Source organism: Telmatherina bonti (assembly GCF_933228915.1).
Source record: "Telmatherina bonti genome assembly, chromosome: 19".
Taxonomy (NCBI): domain Eukaryota; kingdom Metazoa; phylum Chordata; class Actinopteri; order Atheriniformes; family Telmatherinidae; genus Telmatherina; species Telmatherina bonti.
The window spans coordinates 32,823,766-32,843,758 of record NC_136617.1 but is presented as its reverse complement, the minus strand read 5'-3'; the positions used below and the strand labels follow the sequence as shown (position 1 = coordinate 32,843,758).

General features: G+C 47.6%; 1 protein-coding gene across 1 annotated transcript in view; it reads left to right on the top strand.

Moving 5' to 3' along the window:
* The window catches only part of phf14 (PHD finger protein 14), a 101,663-nt gene that overhangs the window by 31,411 nt on the left and 50,259 nt on the right, over positions 1-19,993 (top strand). Inside the window, exons 12-14 of the mRNA XM_079258787.1 lie at positions 4,181-4,287; positions 5,087-5,218; positions 12,840-12,990. Of these exons, the coding sequence (XP_079114913.1) occupies positions 4,181-4,287; positions 5,087-5,218; positions 12,840-12,990 (390 nt within the window). The remainder of the gene's footprint in view (positions 1-4,180; positions 4,288-5,086; positions 5,219-12,839; positions 12,991-19,993) is intronic.

The window sequence follows — 19,993 nt, the reverse complement described above, 5'->3', positions numbered from 1 at the left end:
CGTGTTGCACAGAAAACTGATCTTCACTGACTACCTCAGCGTACAACGGGAACGAAGCTACAAGCAGTTTGTTTCCTATATGAAGCTCGACGTGAAATGCACTTAAAAACCAAGACGAAGCTGCTAAAGCTGGATGTACGCTCGCACAGCGATTCGTACGGCGATTCGTACGGCGATTCGTACGGTGTGGCTGGTGCAGATGATTCTGGTGAAATGTTCTGGTTTCTGCATCATGTTGCAGTTTCTCCTCCGTGTTTACGGCAATGTCAACAATGTCAGCGAGAAGCACTTCAGACAAAATGTACTGTAGGCAGAGGTGCACGTCGGGCCTGGAAAAGTGCACGTTGGGCCTGGTAGAGTGCATGTTGGGCATGGAAGAGTGGACGTTGGGCCTGGAAAAGTGCACATTTAAGAGAGTGCACGTTGGGCCTGGAAAAGTGCATGTTGGTGAGTGCACTTTGGGCATGGAAGAGTGCACGTCAGTCCTGGAAAAGTGCACGTCGAACATGGAAGAGTGCACGTTAGGCCTGGAAAAGTGCATTTTGGTGAGTGCACTTTGGGCCTGGTAGAGTGCACGTTGGGCCTGGTAGTTTGCATGTCGAGCATGGAAGAGTGCACGTTGGGCCTGGAAAAGTGCACATTGGAGAGTGCACGTTGGGCCTGGAATAGTGCACATTGGAGAGTGCACGTTGGGCCTGGAAGAGTGCATGTCGGGTCTGGTAGAGTGCACGTTGGGCCTGGAAGAGTGCATGTCGGGTCTGGTAGAGTGCACGTTGGGCCTGGAAGAGTGCATGTCGGGTCTGGTAGAGTGCACGTTGGGCCTGGAAGAGTGCATGTCGGGTCTGGTAGAGTGCACGTTGGGCCTGGAAGAGTGCATGTCGGGTCTGGTAGAGTGCACGTTGGGCCTGGAAGAGTGCATGTCGGGTCTGGTAGAGTGCACGTTGGGCCTGGAAGAGTGCATGTCGGGTCTGGTAGAGTGCACGTTGGGCCTGGAAGAGTGCATGTCGGGTCTGGTAGAGTGCACGTTGGGCATGGAAGAGTGCACGTGGACTTACATGAAACATACAGCAGATCCGACATGACCAATCTCACACAGATGATTCGTAAAAGTTGTTCATTTTGAGCGAATATAGTATTTTATTAAAGTAACGACCCCTCCAAACACACACACACACACACACACACACATACATATGCACGTGCGCACACACACACCATTTTTCCCTCCTGTCTGTATCATTCAATCACTGGAACAACGGCGTCACCTGCCTGCCAGACACGTCGTCATCACTCCAACTCTTTATGTGAGTGGAAAAGTTGAGGAAACGTCCATAAAAGAGTGAAGTAAAAGTGTGGTCAAAGGGAGGAAGAGCTGCGTAGACAAATGGTCAAATGATGTTAATACGGTGCAGAATGGACAGGAACGGGGGGGGTCCGGCTCTGACTCTGCAACGGCCGGCATAAATCACCTAATTATGAGCACGCTCCGCATAAGTAGTAACATCCGTCAAAGCACTGCATGCTTTTGTGTCATCTATCTGCCACATTTTTATCTCCTATTTGTCATCCTGCCGGTGCATTTGCAGAAATAATTGATGTCCCCGACTGGGACCCTCATCAGTCAACCAGTACACAGTCGGCGCTTTTGTTCCTGGAGCTTCAGAAAGTTTTACACTTGTGGCAACTTCACATGGAGGCTCTGGGATGACATTTTTCACTGCTTTCAGGCAGCAGGAGGCTCCAACCACGCGCAGGCAAACAGAAAAGCCGCATAAAACTACAGACATAGCAGAACTTTGTGGTCCAGATGTCGGCAGTTAAACCCTTCAGAGGTGTAGATCTGTGAAACAGGCCTCAGGTTGGATGATGGACGGTGGAGCTCCAGCCTGATGTTTCTTAGATTTTCTCAGCCTGGAAGTGTGTTCAGGTATCTACATAAGAAAATAACCCTAAAAAAACCATGTCTGCACTGCAAAAACCGGATAAAGACCTGAATAACGTGTCATTCTGTTGTCCTGTAGCTGCGGCAGCTGATGTATGTGGACTTCGTGGTTGTTAAAGGTATTTTCAGAGAAATAATCAGGATTATATTTTATTACTTGCCGGTTTTCTGAGGTCAGAGCTTGGGAGAGAAACCCAGTCTTGTTCCAGTTCAACCAGGGGCTTCCTGAGGCGTTCCCAGACCAGGTGACAGACATAAGCCTAGTGTCCTCCAACGGGTCTGTTGGACCGCGAGACATTGTTTTGGTCTTCCACACATGCAACTGGGAAGGGAACCCTAAAATCCAGCCCGACCAGTCCTTCTTTGGGATAGGTCTGTCAGGGTACCAGTCTAACTGATTAGACCCAAACAGGTCAAGCCTGCCCCACTGATATCCGTGGTTGAAGAAAAAGTCACTTCTTGCATGATTTGGCATAAAAATGAAGCAGAAACGGATTTTCTTTTTGTTGATTAACTCTCCACTTAAAATGGCAATGAAGTAATGAAGTACCAGTCCATAAACGTCCAAGGAGGTTCTGGTCATACGCTACATACCAGCGCCGTGCTGCTGGTATGTATCTATTGCTATCCGGCTGCTACTTCACCCCTCAGGTACGGTTACAGTTGCCTGTAGGAACGCGACAACATTACAGGTAACCATCCCAACCTCCACCTGGCTATGGTAACGAGAAAGCAGTCTGTCCAGTCTGTACTGCGACTTCAACTGGGCGTCTTCCCAGTATGATGTGTTTGGGGAGGCGTCCACGTCTGGGCGACCTCATCTAGCTGCTTCTGCCTGAAGAGGAAATTCATTTCACCACACAGCTGGTGGTCATATGTGAAGGGAGATCCACTTGTAAACTGGTAGAACAACTGGTAAACCACTAGATCCCTGGATAAACCAGTATATCCACTGGTAAACCAGTAGAACAACTGGTAAACCAGCAGAGCCACTGGTAAATCAGTAGAACCACTGGTAAGTCAGTAGAACCATTTGTAAACCAGTTGAACAACTGATAAACCAGTGGATCCACTATTAAACTAGTAGAGCCGCTAGTAAACCAGAACATCCACTGGTAAACAACTAGATCCAGTGATAAACCAGTAGAGCCACTGGTAAAGCAGTGGAAACAGTGGTAATCCACTAGATCCAGTAATAAACCAGTCGAACCGCTGGAAAACCAAGACAACCATTGGTAAACCAGTAAAGCCACTGGTAAACCAGATGAAACACTTGTAAGCCAGTAGAGCAACTGGTAAACAAGCAGAGCCACTGGTAAGTCAGTAGAACCATTCGTAAACCAGTTGAACAACTGGTAAACCAGTGGATCAACTATTAAACCAGTAGAGCTACTAGTAAACCAGAACATCCACTGGTAAACAACTAGATCCAGTGATAAACCAGTAGATCCATTAATAAACCAGTCGAACCGCTGGAAAACCAAGAGAACCATTGGTAAACCAGTAGAGCCACTGGTAAACCAGATGAAGCACTGGTAAACCAGATGAAGCACTGGTAAACCAGATGAAGCACTGGTAAACCACTGGATCCGTGGGCCTCCCACTGTGGGACATCGGAGTGTTCCTGCTGACCGTACCTTCTTCCTCTCTGTTCTGATGTGAAGGAACACTTTGGTCTCCAGCTCAACGTTTATCTTCCTGGAAACTTCTCCGTGTGTCTGATAAACAATAACGGCTCCGTATCAGCAGCAGAGAGCCCCCCTCCACGTCGTGGTAGAGGAGATAGCCTCATCACACCCCTCTGCTCTGGTCACCCGGTCCCCCCGTCTGCCCTCCCTGCAGGAAGTCCCGAGCGCTGCAGGCGGAGTGAGCATGCTCAGATTAGAGCGTCCTGGGGGAAGACCTTGTCTGTTTGCTGACAGCCTCCCTCCCTACAAGATAAGTTTTCTAATTAACCTTTATGGCGGCGCTGCACCTGAGATTCAGATGAGAAGAAACAATCCCTCGCCACACACAGCTGCTTCTTTTTTACCTTTTTCCACAACTTTGGTTTGAGGGAGCTTTACAGCAGCGGAGGTCTCAATCCGGCTCCCGGTGCCGTTAGGGTCATGTGACTGGAGGCTTTTCCACAGTCCATCAGTTCACACCAATATCTGCCCCGTTTCTGGCAGACGATGATCATTTCATGTGACTATTTGTCAAACTGTTTTACTGTTTTCTGCCCCTTTGTTTTTCTAGAAATTAAACACTCCAGCGATTCTGAAAGCTCCAAAAGAGAGAAAGCCCAGCAAGAAGGAGGGCGAGACGCCGGGGAAGTCGTCCAGCCTGCCCGCCATCCTTTACAGGTGGAGACAATTATTTCAGATTTTACAGAAATACCACAGTCTGAAGGGAAGTTTATTCATATTTAAGATTTATTTTGATCCAATTTGCCTTTTTAATTTCATTTTCATTATTTTACATTTATTTTATTCATGAATATTATTGTGTTTTTGAAAGAACCTGTTCCATCATTTCTTAACAGTTTTTAAATAAAAATTTTACATATTATAAACATTTTTTTAAAAAAGAATAAAAAAGTTGTAATAAATATTTGTTGTTTATGAATGTATTTCTTAGTCTGTTTACAGGTTTATTTTTAATTATAATCTTAAGTCTTTCATAGAAGTCATTTTGCCTTTTTTCCATTCATTTCCATTTCCTTCCTCTTTTCATTTTTCTTTTATTTATATATACATACATATATATATATATATATATATATATAATTTATTTTATCAAATTTATTGTCATAAATTATTTTACATTTATTATTTATTTATTTAGTTTTTATTTATTACTTATATAATATTTTTGAACTCAATTTGCTTTGATAACATTTTTTTTTCCTTTTTTATCTGTTTCTTTTTATGAATCATGAGAATATTTTTTATTCAATTTTTTTGTCTTTTTTTTTTTTGCTCTTGTTCCATAATTTTTTTTATAATTTCATGATTAATGATTAATTTCATGATATAATTTTTCTATTACACGTTTATTGATGAGTGATAATTTCCCTTAGTGGAACAACAGCAGTCTGTCCTGCTGCTGCTGCTCCTCCCCCCGTCGTCCAGCTGTTACAGTCCGTGTGTTGTGTTCCTGCAGCTGCGGCATCTGTAAGAAGAATCAGGACCAACATCTGCTGGTTCTCTGCGACACCTGTAAGCTCTACTACCACCTGGGCTGCCTGGAGCCTCCACTGACCCGGATGCCCAAGAAGACCAAGAACAGCTACTGGTTAGTCATGGAAACGTGCGGCGGGTGGGAGGCGAGCGTCATGGTGACAGAACAGATGCGGCCCAGCTGTGGAAGCAGTTTGCTTGTGCAGAGGTAACGTGAGGCTGCAGACGGGGAGAAAGATCTACGTCTCAGACCCTCCAGGCCGCCGGTAATGCCTGAACCAGCAGCAGAATGTGTCTAACGGATCCCGTCGGCACAAGAATGGCTTTGATGAGAAACCGTCCAGCGAAGCAAACACAGTTCAACGTCTCTAAAAACACTTTAATCTGTTCTCAGTGATGTCTGCTGAAGCGGACAGTCGGCTGCTACAGCTGATGATGCGCTGTCCTCTGTTGACATGGCAACAGGAGGCATCAGGAAGCTGGAGCACCTGCTGGTGCTGCTTTGTCGGCACATTCAGAGGCTGTAGATCAGCAGTCAGAGGAGCTGCTGCTGACATCAGGAGGCGGGAAGTCGTGTATGACATGCATGTCGTGGGAATCTGACTTTAGACAATCACCAGAGAAAGAAATCCCAGTCTGAGAAGGTTTTACTGAACAGCTGCAGGAGGGAGATTTTTATCAACGTAGACGTTTTCCACTTGTCCAGGGAAAACATTCCAGGAATGTTCATTAATGTGTGCTGTCTCTGTTAAATGACCTAATAAACGAAGAGATCCATCAGGAACAGGGTCAGTCTGGACTCATCAGACCACACAACCTAAAGGTCTCTACCCTGCCCTCCTGAGCCGGGCTCCGCCGGAGGTTTGGGCTCCGCCGGAGGTTTGGGCTCCGCCGGAGGTTTGGGCTCCGCCGGAGGTTTGGGCTCCGCCGGAGGTTTGGGCTCCGCCGGAGGTTTGGGCTTTGGGCTTTGCCGGAGGTTTGGGCTTTGGGCTCTGCCGGAGGTTTGGGCTCTGCCGGAGGTTTGGGCTCTGCCGGAGGTTTGGGCTCTGCCGGAGGTTTGGGCTTTGCCGGAGGTTTGGGCTTTGGGCTCTGCCGGAGGTTTGGGCTCCGCCGGAGGTTTGGGCTCCGCCGGAGGTTTGGGCTCCGCCGGAGGTTTGGGCTCCGCCGGAGGTTTGGGCTCCGCCGGAGGTTTGGGCTCCGCCGGAGGTTTGGGCTTTGGGCTCTGCCGGAGGTTTAGGCTCTGCCGGAGGTTTGGGCTCCGCCGGAGGTTTGGGCTTTGGGCTCCGCCGGAGGTTTGGGCTCCGCCGGAGGTTTGGGCTTTGGGCTCTGCCGGAGGTTTGGGCTCCGCCGGAGGTTTGGGCTCTGCCGGAGGTTTGGGCTCCGCCGGAGGTTTGGGCTCCGCCGGAGGTTTGGGCTTTGGGCTCCGCCGGAGGTTTGGGCTCCGCCGGAGGTTTGGGCTTTGGGCTCCGCCGGAGGTTTGGGCTCTGCCGGAGGTTTGGGCTTTGGGCTTTGCCGGAGGTTTGGGCTTTGGGCTCTGCCGGAGGTTTGGGCTCTGCCGGAGGTTTGGGCTCTGCCGGAGGTTTGGGCTCTGCCGGAGGTTTGGGCTCTGCCGGAGGTTTGGGCTCTGCCGGAGGTTTGGGCTTTGCCGGAGGTTTGGGCTTTGGGCTCTGCCGGAGGTTTGGGCTCCGCCGGAGGTTTGGGCTTTGGGCTCTGCCGGAGGTTTGGGCTCTGCCGGAGGTTTGGGCTCTGCCGGAGGTTTGGGCTCTGCCGGAGGTTTGGGCTCCGCCGGAGGTTTGGGCTTTGGGCTCTGCCGGAGGTTTGGGCTCCGCCGGAGGTTTGGGCTCTGCCGGAGGTTTGGGCTCCGCCGGAGGTTTGGGCTCCGCCGGAGGTTTGGGCTCTGCCGGAGGTTTGGGCTCTGCCGGAGGTTTGGGCTCCGCCGGAGGTTTGGGCTCTGCCGGAGGTTTGGGCTTTGGGCTCTGCCGGAGGTTTGGGCTCCGCCGGAGGTTTGGGCTCTGCCGGAGGTTTGGGCTTTGGGCTCCGCCGGAGGTTTGGGCTCCGCCGGAGGTTTGGGCTTTGGGCTCTGCCGGAGGTTTGGGCTCTGCCGGAGGTTTGGACTCTGCCGGAGGTTTGGGCTTTGGGCTCTGCCGGAGGTTTGGACTCCGCCGGAGGTTTGGGCTTTGGGCTCCGCCGGAGGTTTGGGCTCCGCCGGAGGTTTGGGCTTTGGGCTCTGCCGGAGGTTTGGGCTCCGCCGGAGGTTTGGGCTTTGGGCTCTGCCGGAGGTTTGGGCTCCGCCGGAGGTTTGGGCTCCGCCGGAGGTTTGGGCTCTGCCGGAGGTTTGGGCTTTGGGCTCTGCCGGAGGTTTGGGCTCCGCCGGAGGTTTGGGCTCCGCCGGAGGTTTGGGCTTTGGGCTCTGCCGGAGGTTTGGGCTCTGCCGGAGGTTTGGGCTCCGCCGGAGGTTTGGGCTCTGCCGGAGGTTTGGGCTACGCCGGAGGTTTGGGCTTTGGGCTCCGCCGGAGGTTTGGGCTTTGGGCTCCGCCGGAGGTTTGGGCTTTGCCGGAGGTTTGGGCTTTGGGCTCTGCCGGAGGTTTGGGCTCTGCCGGAGGTTTGGGCTCTGCCGGAGGTTTGGGCTCCGCCGGAGGTTTGGGCTTTGGGCTCTGCCGGAGGTTTGGGCTCCGCCGGAGGTTTGGGCTCTGCCGGAGGTTTGGGCTCCGCCGGAGGTTTGGGCTCCGCCGGAGGTTTGGGCTCTGCCGGAGGTTTGGGCTCTGCCGGAGGTTTGGGCTTTGGGCTCCGCCGGAGGTTTAGGCTCCGCTGGAGGTTTGGGCTTTGGGCTCTGCCGGAGGTTTGGGCTCCGCCGGAGGTTTGGGCTTTGGGCTCTGCCGGAGGTTTGGGCTCCGCCGGAGGTTTGGGCTCTGCCGGAGGTTTGGGCTCTGCCGGAGGTTTGGGCTCCGCCGGAGGTTTGGGCTCTGCCGGAGGTTTGGGCTCCGCCGGAGGTTTGGGCTTTGGGCTCTGCCGGAGGTTTGGGCTCCGCCGGAGGTTTGGGCTTTGGGCTCCGCCGGAGGTTTGGGCTCCGCCGGAGGTTTGGGCTCCGCCGGAGGTTTGGGCTCTGCCGGAGGTTTGGGCTTTGGGCTCTGCCGGAGGTTTGGGCTCCGCCGGAGGTTTGGGCTCCACCGGAGGTTTGGGCTTTGGGCTCTGCCGGAGGTTTGGGCTCTGCCGGAGGTTTGGGCTCCGCCGGAGGTTTGGGCTCCGCCGGAGGTTTGGGCTCCGCCGGAGGTTTGGGCTTTGGGCTCTGCCGGAGGTTTGGGCTTTGGGCTCTGCCGGAGGTTTGGGCTCTGCCGGAGGTTTGGGCTCTGCCGGAGGTTTGGGCTTTGGGCTCTGCCGGAGGTTTGGGCTCCGCCGGAGGTTTGGGCTCTGCCGGAGGTTTGGGCTCTGCCGGAGGTTTGGGCTCCGCCGGAGGTTTGGGCTTTGGGCTCCGCCGGAGGTTTGGGCTCTGCCGGAGGTTTGGGCTCCGCCGGAGGTTTGGGCTCCGCCGGAGGTTTGGGCTCTGCCGGAGGTTTGGGCTCTGCCGGAGGTTTGGGCTCCGCCGGAGGTTTGGGCTCCGCCGGAGGTTTGGGCTCCGCCGGAGGTTTGGGCTCCTTTCCAGTCGTCTCATGCAGCCCAGCATGGAGAACTGGATCCTACCAGTGAGGATATTTACTGTGGATGTGTCTGGAAAGCATCCTGAGACAACGTTGTTGGGAAGTAGCGCAGTAAAAGTAAAACTGAAATGAACTGAAGCCTTTTTCTCCAGTCTGCATGAAAGACAAGCTTCTGATGACTTCATGGAGTCGGACGACGATGTAAGCAGCATTTAAGGCATGAATGCAAAAGGAGACGAGTGTTTGTCTTAAAGGAGCAGGACACGTTAGGACGGAGAGTTTGTTTATTCATATTACTGCTGACATTTTGGGTGCAGCAGAATTACCAGATGACAGATGCAGAGATGGTAGAAATGCCACCATCTCCTCTCAACCGCTGCAGTTCCTTATCTGGAGAGGAGATTTAATGCATGTGACGGCTTCGATGTCTTCTCATGTAGCTGCAGTAGTTTCCTCTCTGATGCCGAGTTTCTTCTCTGTCCTTTAAATGAAGGAAATGAAGAAGAGCAGCTGCTGTTGTGATGCAGGACGTGCTTTTCTAGTGGCACGCCGTCAGTCTGGGACTGGACTAATTCACTTCACTGCAGAAAAAACAACTGAACATGAAGCTTTTTTGTCTGAAAACGGGAAAGTGTTGAAATGATAGTGTTTGCATGCAGAGTCAGAGTTAATTATGGGGTTGAGTTCATAGAAAAAGCTTTTTGTTCACAACAAACCGATGAGGCAGAAGCTGCTTGTTTAGGAACTGATAGTGGAGCAATATGAATTCTCTGCTCCGACTCCGGCTTCATGCGGGGAATATCTAAAATGATGCCATAAGGTCTGGTTGCTGACTTCATGCAGAACCAGTTCAGTGAGCTGATGTTTCACCTTGAGGAGTCTTCCTCTGGTCCATTGATGGGGATGAGTGGTCCACCATCAGGACCAAAGCAGAGCCATGGTCCCGATGGTTCTGTTGGATGGAAGTCGCTCCAGAGCTCAGAGTTCAACACATCAGCAGATCCACATTCAAATGTTCAGCCTTCATTTGTCAAACACACATCCTGAAAACGGCTCCCACTGGCGACCTTCACAGCCAAAAATGTCCACGCATAAAAAAAGTTTAAAAAAATAAGCAAAAACGTCAATATTTTCAGCTTTTTTTCCATATAAAACCTGTTCCTGACGAGGCCCATGTTTCTGTAACGTAAGATGTAACTGAAGTATAACGGTGTTGGGTAAATGTTCATGTAAATGGTGTCTCTTCCTGACATAAAAGTTACTTTACTCAGAGTGAAAACCAGAGGATAGCAGCCCGGCTCTTTCAGGAATGAGTAAAGTAATGTCCCATGAGGAGTTTTGTTGCAAAAGAAGGTAAAAAGTGAATGATTTTCTCCAAACGTATCATGTTTAATACATACTTTATGGTTGAAACTTTACTCATAAACCATAAGATACTGGTCTCCTGCTGCAGCCTGCTGGAAACCAAAAAGCAGAGGACCACACTACAAGCATTTTGATACATATTAATGGTCAAAAATACCTAAATAAATACTTTTTTTTCCCAATTTAAAGGGTCAAATAAAAACTTCCGTTAAAAAAAGTTGGACTTTTCTCCCCGGTTGTTCTGATGTTAAGCTTTAAAGGTTTAATCGAAGTGTTACGCAGATAAATATTTCAGGAAGTCATCGGCCGATGTTCAGTCGGGAGAATTCAGGGATAGACCCCACATGCACCATGAGGGTTCAGAATTCATTCATTCATTCATTCATCCATCTATCCTTCCATCCATCCTTCTTTCCTTCCCTCCTTCATTCATTCATTTATTTATCCATCCATCCATCAATTCATTCATCCATCATCCATCCTTGCATTCTTCTATCCATCTATCCATCCATCTTTCTTTCCTTCCTCCCTTCCTTCCTTCCTCCCTCCCTTCCTTCCTTCCTTCCTTCCTTCAGTCAGTCAGTCATTCATTCAGTCAATCATTCATTCATCCACTGATCCGTCATCCATTCATTCATCCATCATCCATCCTTCCATTCATCCATCCATCCATCCTTCCTTCATTCATTTATTTATCCGTCCATCCATCAATTCATTCATCCATCATCCATCCATCATCCTTCCTTCCTTCCTTCCTTCATTCATTCATTCTTTCAGTCAATCATTCATTCATTTATTCATCCATCATCCATCCTTCCATTCTTCTATCCATCTATCCAACCATCCTTCTTTCCTTCCTTCCTTCCTTCCTTCCTTCCTTCCTTCATTCATTCAGTCAATCATTCATTCATTCATTCATTCATTCATCCACTGATCCGTCATCCATTCATTCATCCATCATCCATCCTTCCATCCATCCATCCTTCCTTCCTTCATTCATTCAGTCAATCATGCATTCATTTATTCATCCATCATCTATCCTTTCATTCTTCTATCATCTATCCATCCATCCTTCTTAATTTCCTTCCTTCATTCATTCATTCATTCATCCACTAATCCGTCATCCATCCTTCCATCATTCATCCATCATACATCCTTCCATCCATTCATCCATCCTTCCTTCCGTCCTTCCTTCCTTCATCCATTGCATTCCAACCACAGACTCTGAGACGTAGAATAAAGTCGTGGGCCCTCTGATGAGCCCATGACTCCACAATATGACCAAGAAGAACACCAGAATTTCCAGCATCTGCCTGAAATGGGAAAACCTGGTATGAATCTGGCAGAATCCAGTAAAAAAAGTCAAATGTCACCAGATGAAATGCTGCCACCAAGGAATGACTGATTTAAACTGGAACAACTGGGAGATGAAAATATGTAGTTTTACTGGAAGTCATAAGGACACAAAGGTGCCCAGTGGGGGGACTCTGATTACTACATCAAATATATAAATGCAATCAGATCAGTTTCCCTGCTAGTCTTTGACATATCCAACACTCAAGTTATGGCCAGAGACCCATCCCCCTGATGTCTATACTGAAAATAGTGGTTTGTTTGTTTTTTTAGTGAATAATTCAAATTGTTAAGATGGCATTAAAGTGTTAAAGTCTTAAAATGACTGGATAAATGTTTAGTAGCTTTGAGCAGAAAAATATTGATAATGATGGTTTCAGAGCAGGTTTTTGTATGTTCACCACAAGGTGCCAAAAGCATCAACAGAGTAAAAGACATGAATGAAAAACACTGATTTAAAAAAATATTTTAAACCCAGTTTGTTTTCCTGAGTACAAACAGGTTTGAGTCGAATCACTGGAACCTGGTAGTTTTCTTTTGTTTACTTACTTCTCAGGTCTCCGAAAGTTGGGACTCTATAAATAAAACCAGAATCTCATCCATCCATATTTTTACTGCCAAAGAGCATAAACAACACATCAGATGTTGAAACTGAGCCATTTTACCATTCATGGTAAATATGATCTGATTGCGAATCTGATGGCAACGACACATCAGTCATGATCTTTATCAGTGTGTAGCCTCCCAGGCGGATCCCTGTTCTTGTCCATCGCACACAGAGACTCCTTCTGATTCTGTGAATCCTCTGCTTACATAAGAAGTTGGTGAATCCTCAAAGGCTTCACAATTTCATGTTAAAGAAAATTTTTCTGAAATGTTTCCACAATTTTTCGACCCAGTTTGTCTCACCCTGGTGAACCTCTGACCATCTGTATATCTGAGACACTCTGAAATGCTCCTTTTATTCCCAGTCATGTTACTCACTTGTTGCAAATGAACAAATTAGTTATCCAATGTCCCTGCAGTTGTTTTTTCTTTTATTGTTTCTACCAATCAGTCTTCCAGCCTTTTGTGTCTCCTGTTCCAACTTTTTACTGACGTGTTGCTGCATCAGATTCACATTCAGCTCCTATTTTCCATGAATGGAGGGACTGGTAAACTTTAAGGTTTTTTATTGAAATAAAGTGGGTGTCAAGAAGTGTTCCCATCCTCCTTGTAAAGCTAGATAAGAGAAAAACTTTGTGTCTGGAACAAAATGTGGAATTGAGATGTGGTTGAGTGTAATTATGGGATCTGAGGGTAGGAGCTAGAGGAAGTGATAAATGGGATAATGAGGTAAAATCGATGCAGCACAGTGAGAGAAAATGTCCTCGTTCTTCTCAGGCAGTGCTCGGAGTGCGACCAGGCCAGCAGCGATGAAGCCGACATCGCCATGGAGACATTACCTGATGGTACCAAGAGGTCCAGAAGACAAATCAAAGGGCCGATCAAATTCATCCCTCAGGAGATGTCGCCGGAGCCCAAGAAACAACAAGTGAGAGGCACGGTGTGTACTAACGCTGGAAATGGTTTCATTCATCAGAAACTCCACATCGCATCGTTTTGAACTATTGGGAGAGGTACCGGCGATTTCCCCGCGACGCATCGTTCCACGGTGCAACGCGTCGGTAGGAGGTTGGTTTACAACTAAGGCAGACAGAAGGAGGAATTCTGCTCAGCCATCAAAAGAAAATATTTCTGACAATTGTTTTGTTTCGTTTAATTTGATACAAATTTTTGATCTTTTCCACTTCATTCTGTTCTGGTTTTACTCGTCTTTTACTTTGTGACACAACTTTGTTCCCATATACACAAAGAACAACAAAGAAACACTTTCAGGGGGACACAAGATGCATTCACCCAAATCAATCTCCACAAGTCTCCAGTAAGACCCAGAAAAGTAACTGGATTTGTCACTAGTCTTTATTTTTTAAAAAGACGTTGAAAGGATCTGAAAAGTCGCTAAATATAGCGATAGAGTCGTTAAGTTGGCAGCATAATGTAGCATGGCGGCGGTTTTGCATCTACTGGCTCAGATTCCTCTTTGGAAGCAGTAGAAGTGTGTTGTCTCCATGAACACGCGACAATTTTTATTCCTCTGGTGGATTTTCCACCAGGGTCAGAAAATCTGCCCATATTGTAGCGAACGGTCTGACGTTGCAGTCCTGATGGCGACTTCTAGCAGCGTGACGCGCCGTGTCGCAAAGCTTCTTTTACCATGTCTAAAACCAGTTAGCTGGGACGGATTCAAAGCTGAGTCCAATAACTGCAACGTTCCCAAAAATCCCAGTGTTCACAGTGTTCTCAGTAAACCCAGCGTTCCCAGCATGCCCAACGTTCCCAGTGTACCCAACATTCCCAATGTTCCCAGCATACCCAATGTTCTCAGTATGCCTAGCATACCCAATATTTCCAACATTCCCAGCATCACAACGTTCCCAACGATCCCAATGTTTACAATGTTTTCAGCATACCCAACATTCCCGTTTCCATCTTACCTCACATACCCAGCATTCCCAGCGTTCCCAACATTTCCAACATTCCCAGCATTCCCAGCGTTCCCAACATTTCCAACATTCCCAGCATCCACAACGTTCCCAATGATCCCAATGTTTACACTGTTTTCAGCATACCCAACATTCCCAACGTTTCCATCTTACCTCACATACCCAACATTCCCAACGTTTCCATCTTACCTCACATACCCAGCATTCCCAACATTTCCAACATTCCCAACGTTCTCAGCATTCCCAGTGTTCCCAGTGTACCCAATATTCCCAGCAATCCCAATGTACCCCATGTTCCTTGCATAGCCAATGTTTCCAATTTTTCCAGTGTTCCCAGCGTACCCAATATTCCCAACGTTCTCACCATTTCCCACAGTTCCCATGTTCCCAACATTCACAGTGAACCCAAGATTCCCAGTGTTCCCAGTAATCCAGGCTGGCTGTATGGTCTTTAAGTGCCAGCTGTGAGCGTCTCTAGATCCTTCTTATTGGAGCGGACGGGATCCTGATCCTGGAACACGTCTGCACTCCTTCAGGGAACACTTCAGATTGACCTCAGACAGCTGGTGGGAGCAGAGTCTTCCTTGGTTTCCAAGCGGCTTGGTCCGAACCTCATCACCAGAGTTTCCTTCGACCCTGGAAGCAGAGTCGGCCCGTCCGACGGCAGTTTCAGATGAAGTAAAAGAGTTTCTGACCTCTCCGTGTGATGGGAACCAGAGGACGCTGCAGTCGGAATATTCAGGTTAGGAAACGTCTCAGACACGTGTCGAGGACCCTGCTGGAGCTCTTAGGGATTAGACAGCCTTGTGATTTCCCTTCCAGCCACAGCGAGGCGAGGCACTTCAGTCCAGCATTTATCTTCAAACGCAAGGCGTGCGATGGCAGCCGCTAAAAGGCCCCGCTTTGCATTTTTAATGCTTTTACCAGACCACACAAGCGCTCGCACTTCTCTAAAGCCATGTTTCAATTTATCAGGACGGGCTAATCGACCTCCTGCTGGCCTCTAAGTCTGTCGGTGTGTGCGCGCATGGGAGTTCATTTCTCAGGAAGCAGTTGTGTGTGTTCACACACACACACCCACACACACACTTACCTTTGGCCTTAAACAGCCCGCTAATACCTGATGAATCTGAGCAGCAGAGGGACGTTATAAATGGTTTGTAGTGAGCGATGTCCACCGGAGGACACCTTTTAAAGTCTGTGCATGTGGCGTGTGCACGCGGCGGCTGCTGGGAAATGTTTGTGACCATTTTTAACACTCTTATTCGTTACAAGAACAGACATGTAAAAAATATTCTGGAACATTAATCTGTGTTTTTATCACTGGATGAATGTAATTACAACTAGGTCTGAGCATCAGCAGGTTGGGTTTCTGTCTCCTGATGGCCTGTTAGAACTAGTCCAGGCGTTTTTAACTCTTAGTTAAAAACATGGTCTGATGTTTATAAATATTACACTTTATAAGTTAGATTTTTATTAAGTAACTTAAGTAAATACACTTCCAGTTTAATAAATAAACCTTGTGATACACAAGAAGATCATCACAAAGATTTATCATGTTTATGTTGACCTGCATCGACAACAAAATGACCAAAACTTGTATGTTTCATAGAATAAAATCAGCCCGCTACAGCAACTTATTTGATATTTGAATTATTAATAATATTATTACGTAACTTTCCAACCCTAAAACTCAGCGTTCCTGACTCGTTTGATGTAACTGTGACAATTATAGTGATCATATGTGGAGCTGTCGTTGGCCAGCGGCGTTCCGAGGCTGAAAAACTCGTCACGTTTGTCCCACGCTAACAACCGCATGCAAACACATCGTACCATGGATGGAAATACAGGAGGCCCTTATCAAAGAGAGAGAAGAGAAGATGAGACAAAAACCAACACCAGGTTGACTTTTACTGTCTGCTGAGATTCCAGGGAAATTTGATCAATAAAATGATACAGTGATGAAATAAATACATTAAAAATAATACAAGGTTCAGATTAAATAGAACCTAATAGTTATCAAGTGTTTCTTTTTTATTTGAACCAACATTTTGTTCATATTTACTCTGAAAATACCAGCTGTAAAGATGAACAAAGGTTCACTAATCTCAGTCTACAGATCCCACCATCTACAGTGTAAACTATCGTCAAAAAGATTCAGAGAATTGGGAGGAATCTCTGTATGCTGGGACAAGGCTGGATGCTGGTGATCTTCTGCATTGAAAGCAGGCATGATTCTCTGCTGGAAACCAGTGCATGGACTTCCAGAGATCACACAGTTCACCATGAAATCCTCCCATGCAGGTTAAAACTGCAGAGAAGAAGCCACATGAGAACAGCATCCAGAAACACTGGCATCTTCTCTGGACCAAGTTTAATATGGAAATTAAACGTTCTAATTGAGTTTTAATGCTTTCTAAACTTTTTTTTTTTTTTTTTTTTTTTTTTTTTTACGGAGAAAATTCCTTCCTGAGATGGACGTTTCTGATTCTGAAGTGAAAAACGTGACATGAAGCAACAAAAACCTGCTGATGCAGCGAGCCGGGAGATAACAGAGAAAACAGGATCAAGCACTGTTTCCAGGAGTCAGCTGCTGCCATGACAACTAAACGGATAATACCATGGCAGGTCCCGACCTCTGGATCCTCAAACTCTGTGTTGTCAGTCTGATTCGTCTGGCATCATGACATCCGGTTCTCCGTCTGAAAGAGCAATCAGTGCACAGCTGAAGGGCTAACAATTAGCCAATCAGTGTCATGGGAAGGCCGTTGTCAAGCAGTGAGACACTGACTGGTCAGCAGAAACCACAAACACCAGTCAGGGTGGAGGAATGTCCCCTTATCATTCTGATAGCAGATAAAAACCACGTTTAATCAAACTGATTATCAATATCTGAGGAAAACACAGCTTTCATACGAGTCTGATGTCAGCTGGCCCGTCTTTAATCTGCAAGTAACGTAATGAGAAATGTCAAGAGGCCATCTAAAAGGCAGTGTTAATGGGACGTGGTTAGCCGCTAGCTCGCCGCTGCGCTAACATTAAAACCTCCCGTATGAACACGTGCAATTAATCAGGTGAAAATTATGTTAAGTTAATATGTCTAGTTACCGCCACTTCCCACGCTCTGGTAATTTCTCTAATCCTCTGCGAAATGATTCATGCTTGTTAAAGATGCACTGATGTACTTAATTAAAAGATTGATTTTCTGTGGGACATAAAAGGCGCCTGCAGTTTTAATTTCCTCACCTGAGCAGAGCCTGAGCTTAGCGCCTGAAATTCTGCCTTTTCATCGCTCCGACACACACTCCCCAGCCTGCACCTCCCCGCCTCTAGTTGTGTGGATGTATTTTTGACTTTGGGTCCTGTGGATGCAGGAGAACGGCAGTCCTGATGGAGCCAATTGGCAGCTTTCTTGCAGTAAGCGTTCTTAATGATAACGGCTCCATCTGGCGAGCGGTGGCGAGCCAAAGGCGACAGATGGAATTGTTTTCACAATCTGTTTAAATATGTTGTCGATTCTTCTCCCCCTTTTAAAGTTTCCCCAGAAGCCCAGACGCTTTGCTCTGCCACCAACAAGATGTTTGATTTTTATTTCCTCTGATTCTGCCTTCTGTGAGAAGACGGCGCACTTCGGCCCCGCGCAGAAAGAATGTGATTAGTGTGTTGAGATATTCAGCCGGTATGTTTGTGCCACAGCAGGACTTTGAAGAGAGCGCTTTGCTGCACTGCTGCTGCTGCTTCCGCTGCCTTGCTGGGCTGTAATGAAGAGATTAGTGCTTCGGAAACTTGGAGGGAAAAATAATGCCGTGAATAATTTTCATTTATCTGTGCATTTCACAGGAACAGTAGAGATGAGCAGAAAGCTTCACTTTATTGGTATTTTGTGTTCAGAACAGAAGAAGTCCTCCACGTTGAGGCTTTGTGATCCCTCACCGTAGAACCGCCTTTAGCTGATGGCGAGAGCGCGTCGTGTCGACGTTTACAGGTTTCCCCGTAACTCAGGATCCAGAGTTTTACATGATGGTAAAACGATCACGTCACATGATCAGCTCCAATAAAAACATCTCATCTGCTTCCAACTGTACGGAAAATAATCGACTTCTAATAGTAAAAGGGATAAATAAATAATAGACGACAAAAACTAATATATGAATAAAAGAATAATTAATAATGAAAAACCATGAAATAGTAAATCCATTTTGTTTTTATTTCCTGTATTAAAAAACAGTCAATAAAACAGTAAGTAAATAATAAGTACATATAATCAATACATAAATCAATACAAATAAACAAGACAATAAATAAATAATCTTTCTGAACACAAAGAGACTGAAGGGGGAAACCGACCTGGAACAAAGGAAAACCTCCTTCAGAACCAGAACCAGGAAGGAAAAGCTCCATCAGGACCAGGAAGCAAAACCTCCATCAGGACCAGAACCAGGAAGCAAAACCTCCATCAGGACCAGGACCAGGAAGGAAAACCTCCATCAGAACCAGAACCAGGAAGGAAAACCTCCATCAGAACCAGAACCAGGAAGGAAAACCTCCATCAGAACCAGAACCAGGAAGGAAAACCTCCATCAGAACCAGAACCAGGAAGGAAAACCTCCATCAGGACCAGAACCAGGAAGGAAAACCTCCATCAGGACCAGAACCAGGAAGGAAAACCTCCATCAGGACCAGAACCAGGAAGGAAAACCTCCATCAGGACCAGAACCAGGAAGGAAAACCTCCATCAGGACCAGGACCAGGAAGGAAAACCTCCATCAGAACCAGAACCAGGAAGGAAAACCTCCATCAGGACCAGAACCAGGAAGGAAAACCTCCATCAGAACCAGAACCAGGAAGGAAAACCTGCATCAGGACCAGAACCAGGAAGGAAAACCTCCATCAGGACCAGAACCAGGAAGGAAAACCTCCATCAGAACCAGAACCAGGAAGGAAAACCTCCATCAGAACCAGAACCAGGAAGGAAAACCTGCATCAGGACCAGAACCAGGAAGGAAAACCTCCATCAGAACCAGGACCAGGAAGGAAAACCTCCATCAGAACCAGAACCAGGAAGGAAAACCTCCATCAGAACCAGAACCAGGAAGGAAAACCTCCATCAGGACCAGAACCAGGAAGGAAAACCTCCATCAGGACCAGAACCAGGAAGGAAAACCTCCATCAGGACCAGAACCAGGAAGGAAAACCTCCATCAGGACCAGGACCAGGAAGGAAAACCTCCATCAGAACCAGAACCAGGAAGGAAAACCTCCATCAGGACCAGAACCAGGAAGGAAAACCTCCATCAGAACCAGAACCAGGAAGGAAAACCTGCATCAGGACCAGAACCAGGAAGGAAAACCTGCATCAGGACCAGAACCAGGAAGGAAAACCTCCATCAGGACCAGAACCAGGAAGGAAAACCTCCATCAGGACCAGAACCAGGAAGGAAAACCTCCATCAGGACCAGAACCAGGAAGGAAAACCTCCATCAGGACCAGAACCAGGAAGGAAAACCTCCATCAGGACCAGAACCAGGAAGGAAAACCTCCATCAGAACCAGAACCAGGAAGGACAACCTCCATCAGGACCAGAACCAGGAAGGAAAACCTCCATCAGGACCAGAACCAGGAAGGAAAACCTCCATCAGGACCAGAACCAGGAAGGAAAACCTCCATCAGGACCAGAACCAGGAAGGAAAACCTCCATCAGGACCAGAACCAGGAAGGAAAACCTCCATCAGGACCAGAACCAGGAAGGAAAACCTCCATCAGGACCAGAACCAGGAAGGAAAACCTCCATCAGAACCAGAACCAGGAAGGAAAACCTCCATCAGGACCAGAACCAGGAAGGAAAACCTCCATCAGGACCAGAACCAGGAAGGAAAACCTCCATCAGGACCAGAACCAGGAAGGAAAACCTCCATCAGGACCAGGACCAGGAAGGAAAACCTCCATCAGAACCAGAACCAGGAAGGACAACCTGCATCAGGACCAGAACCAG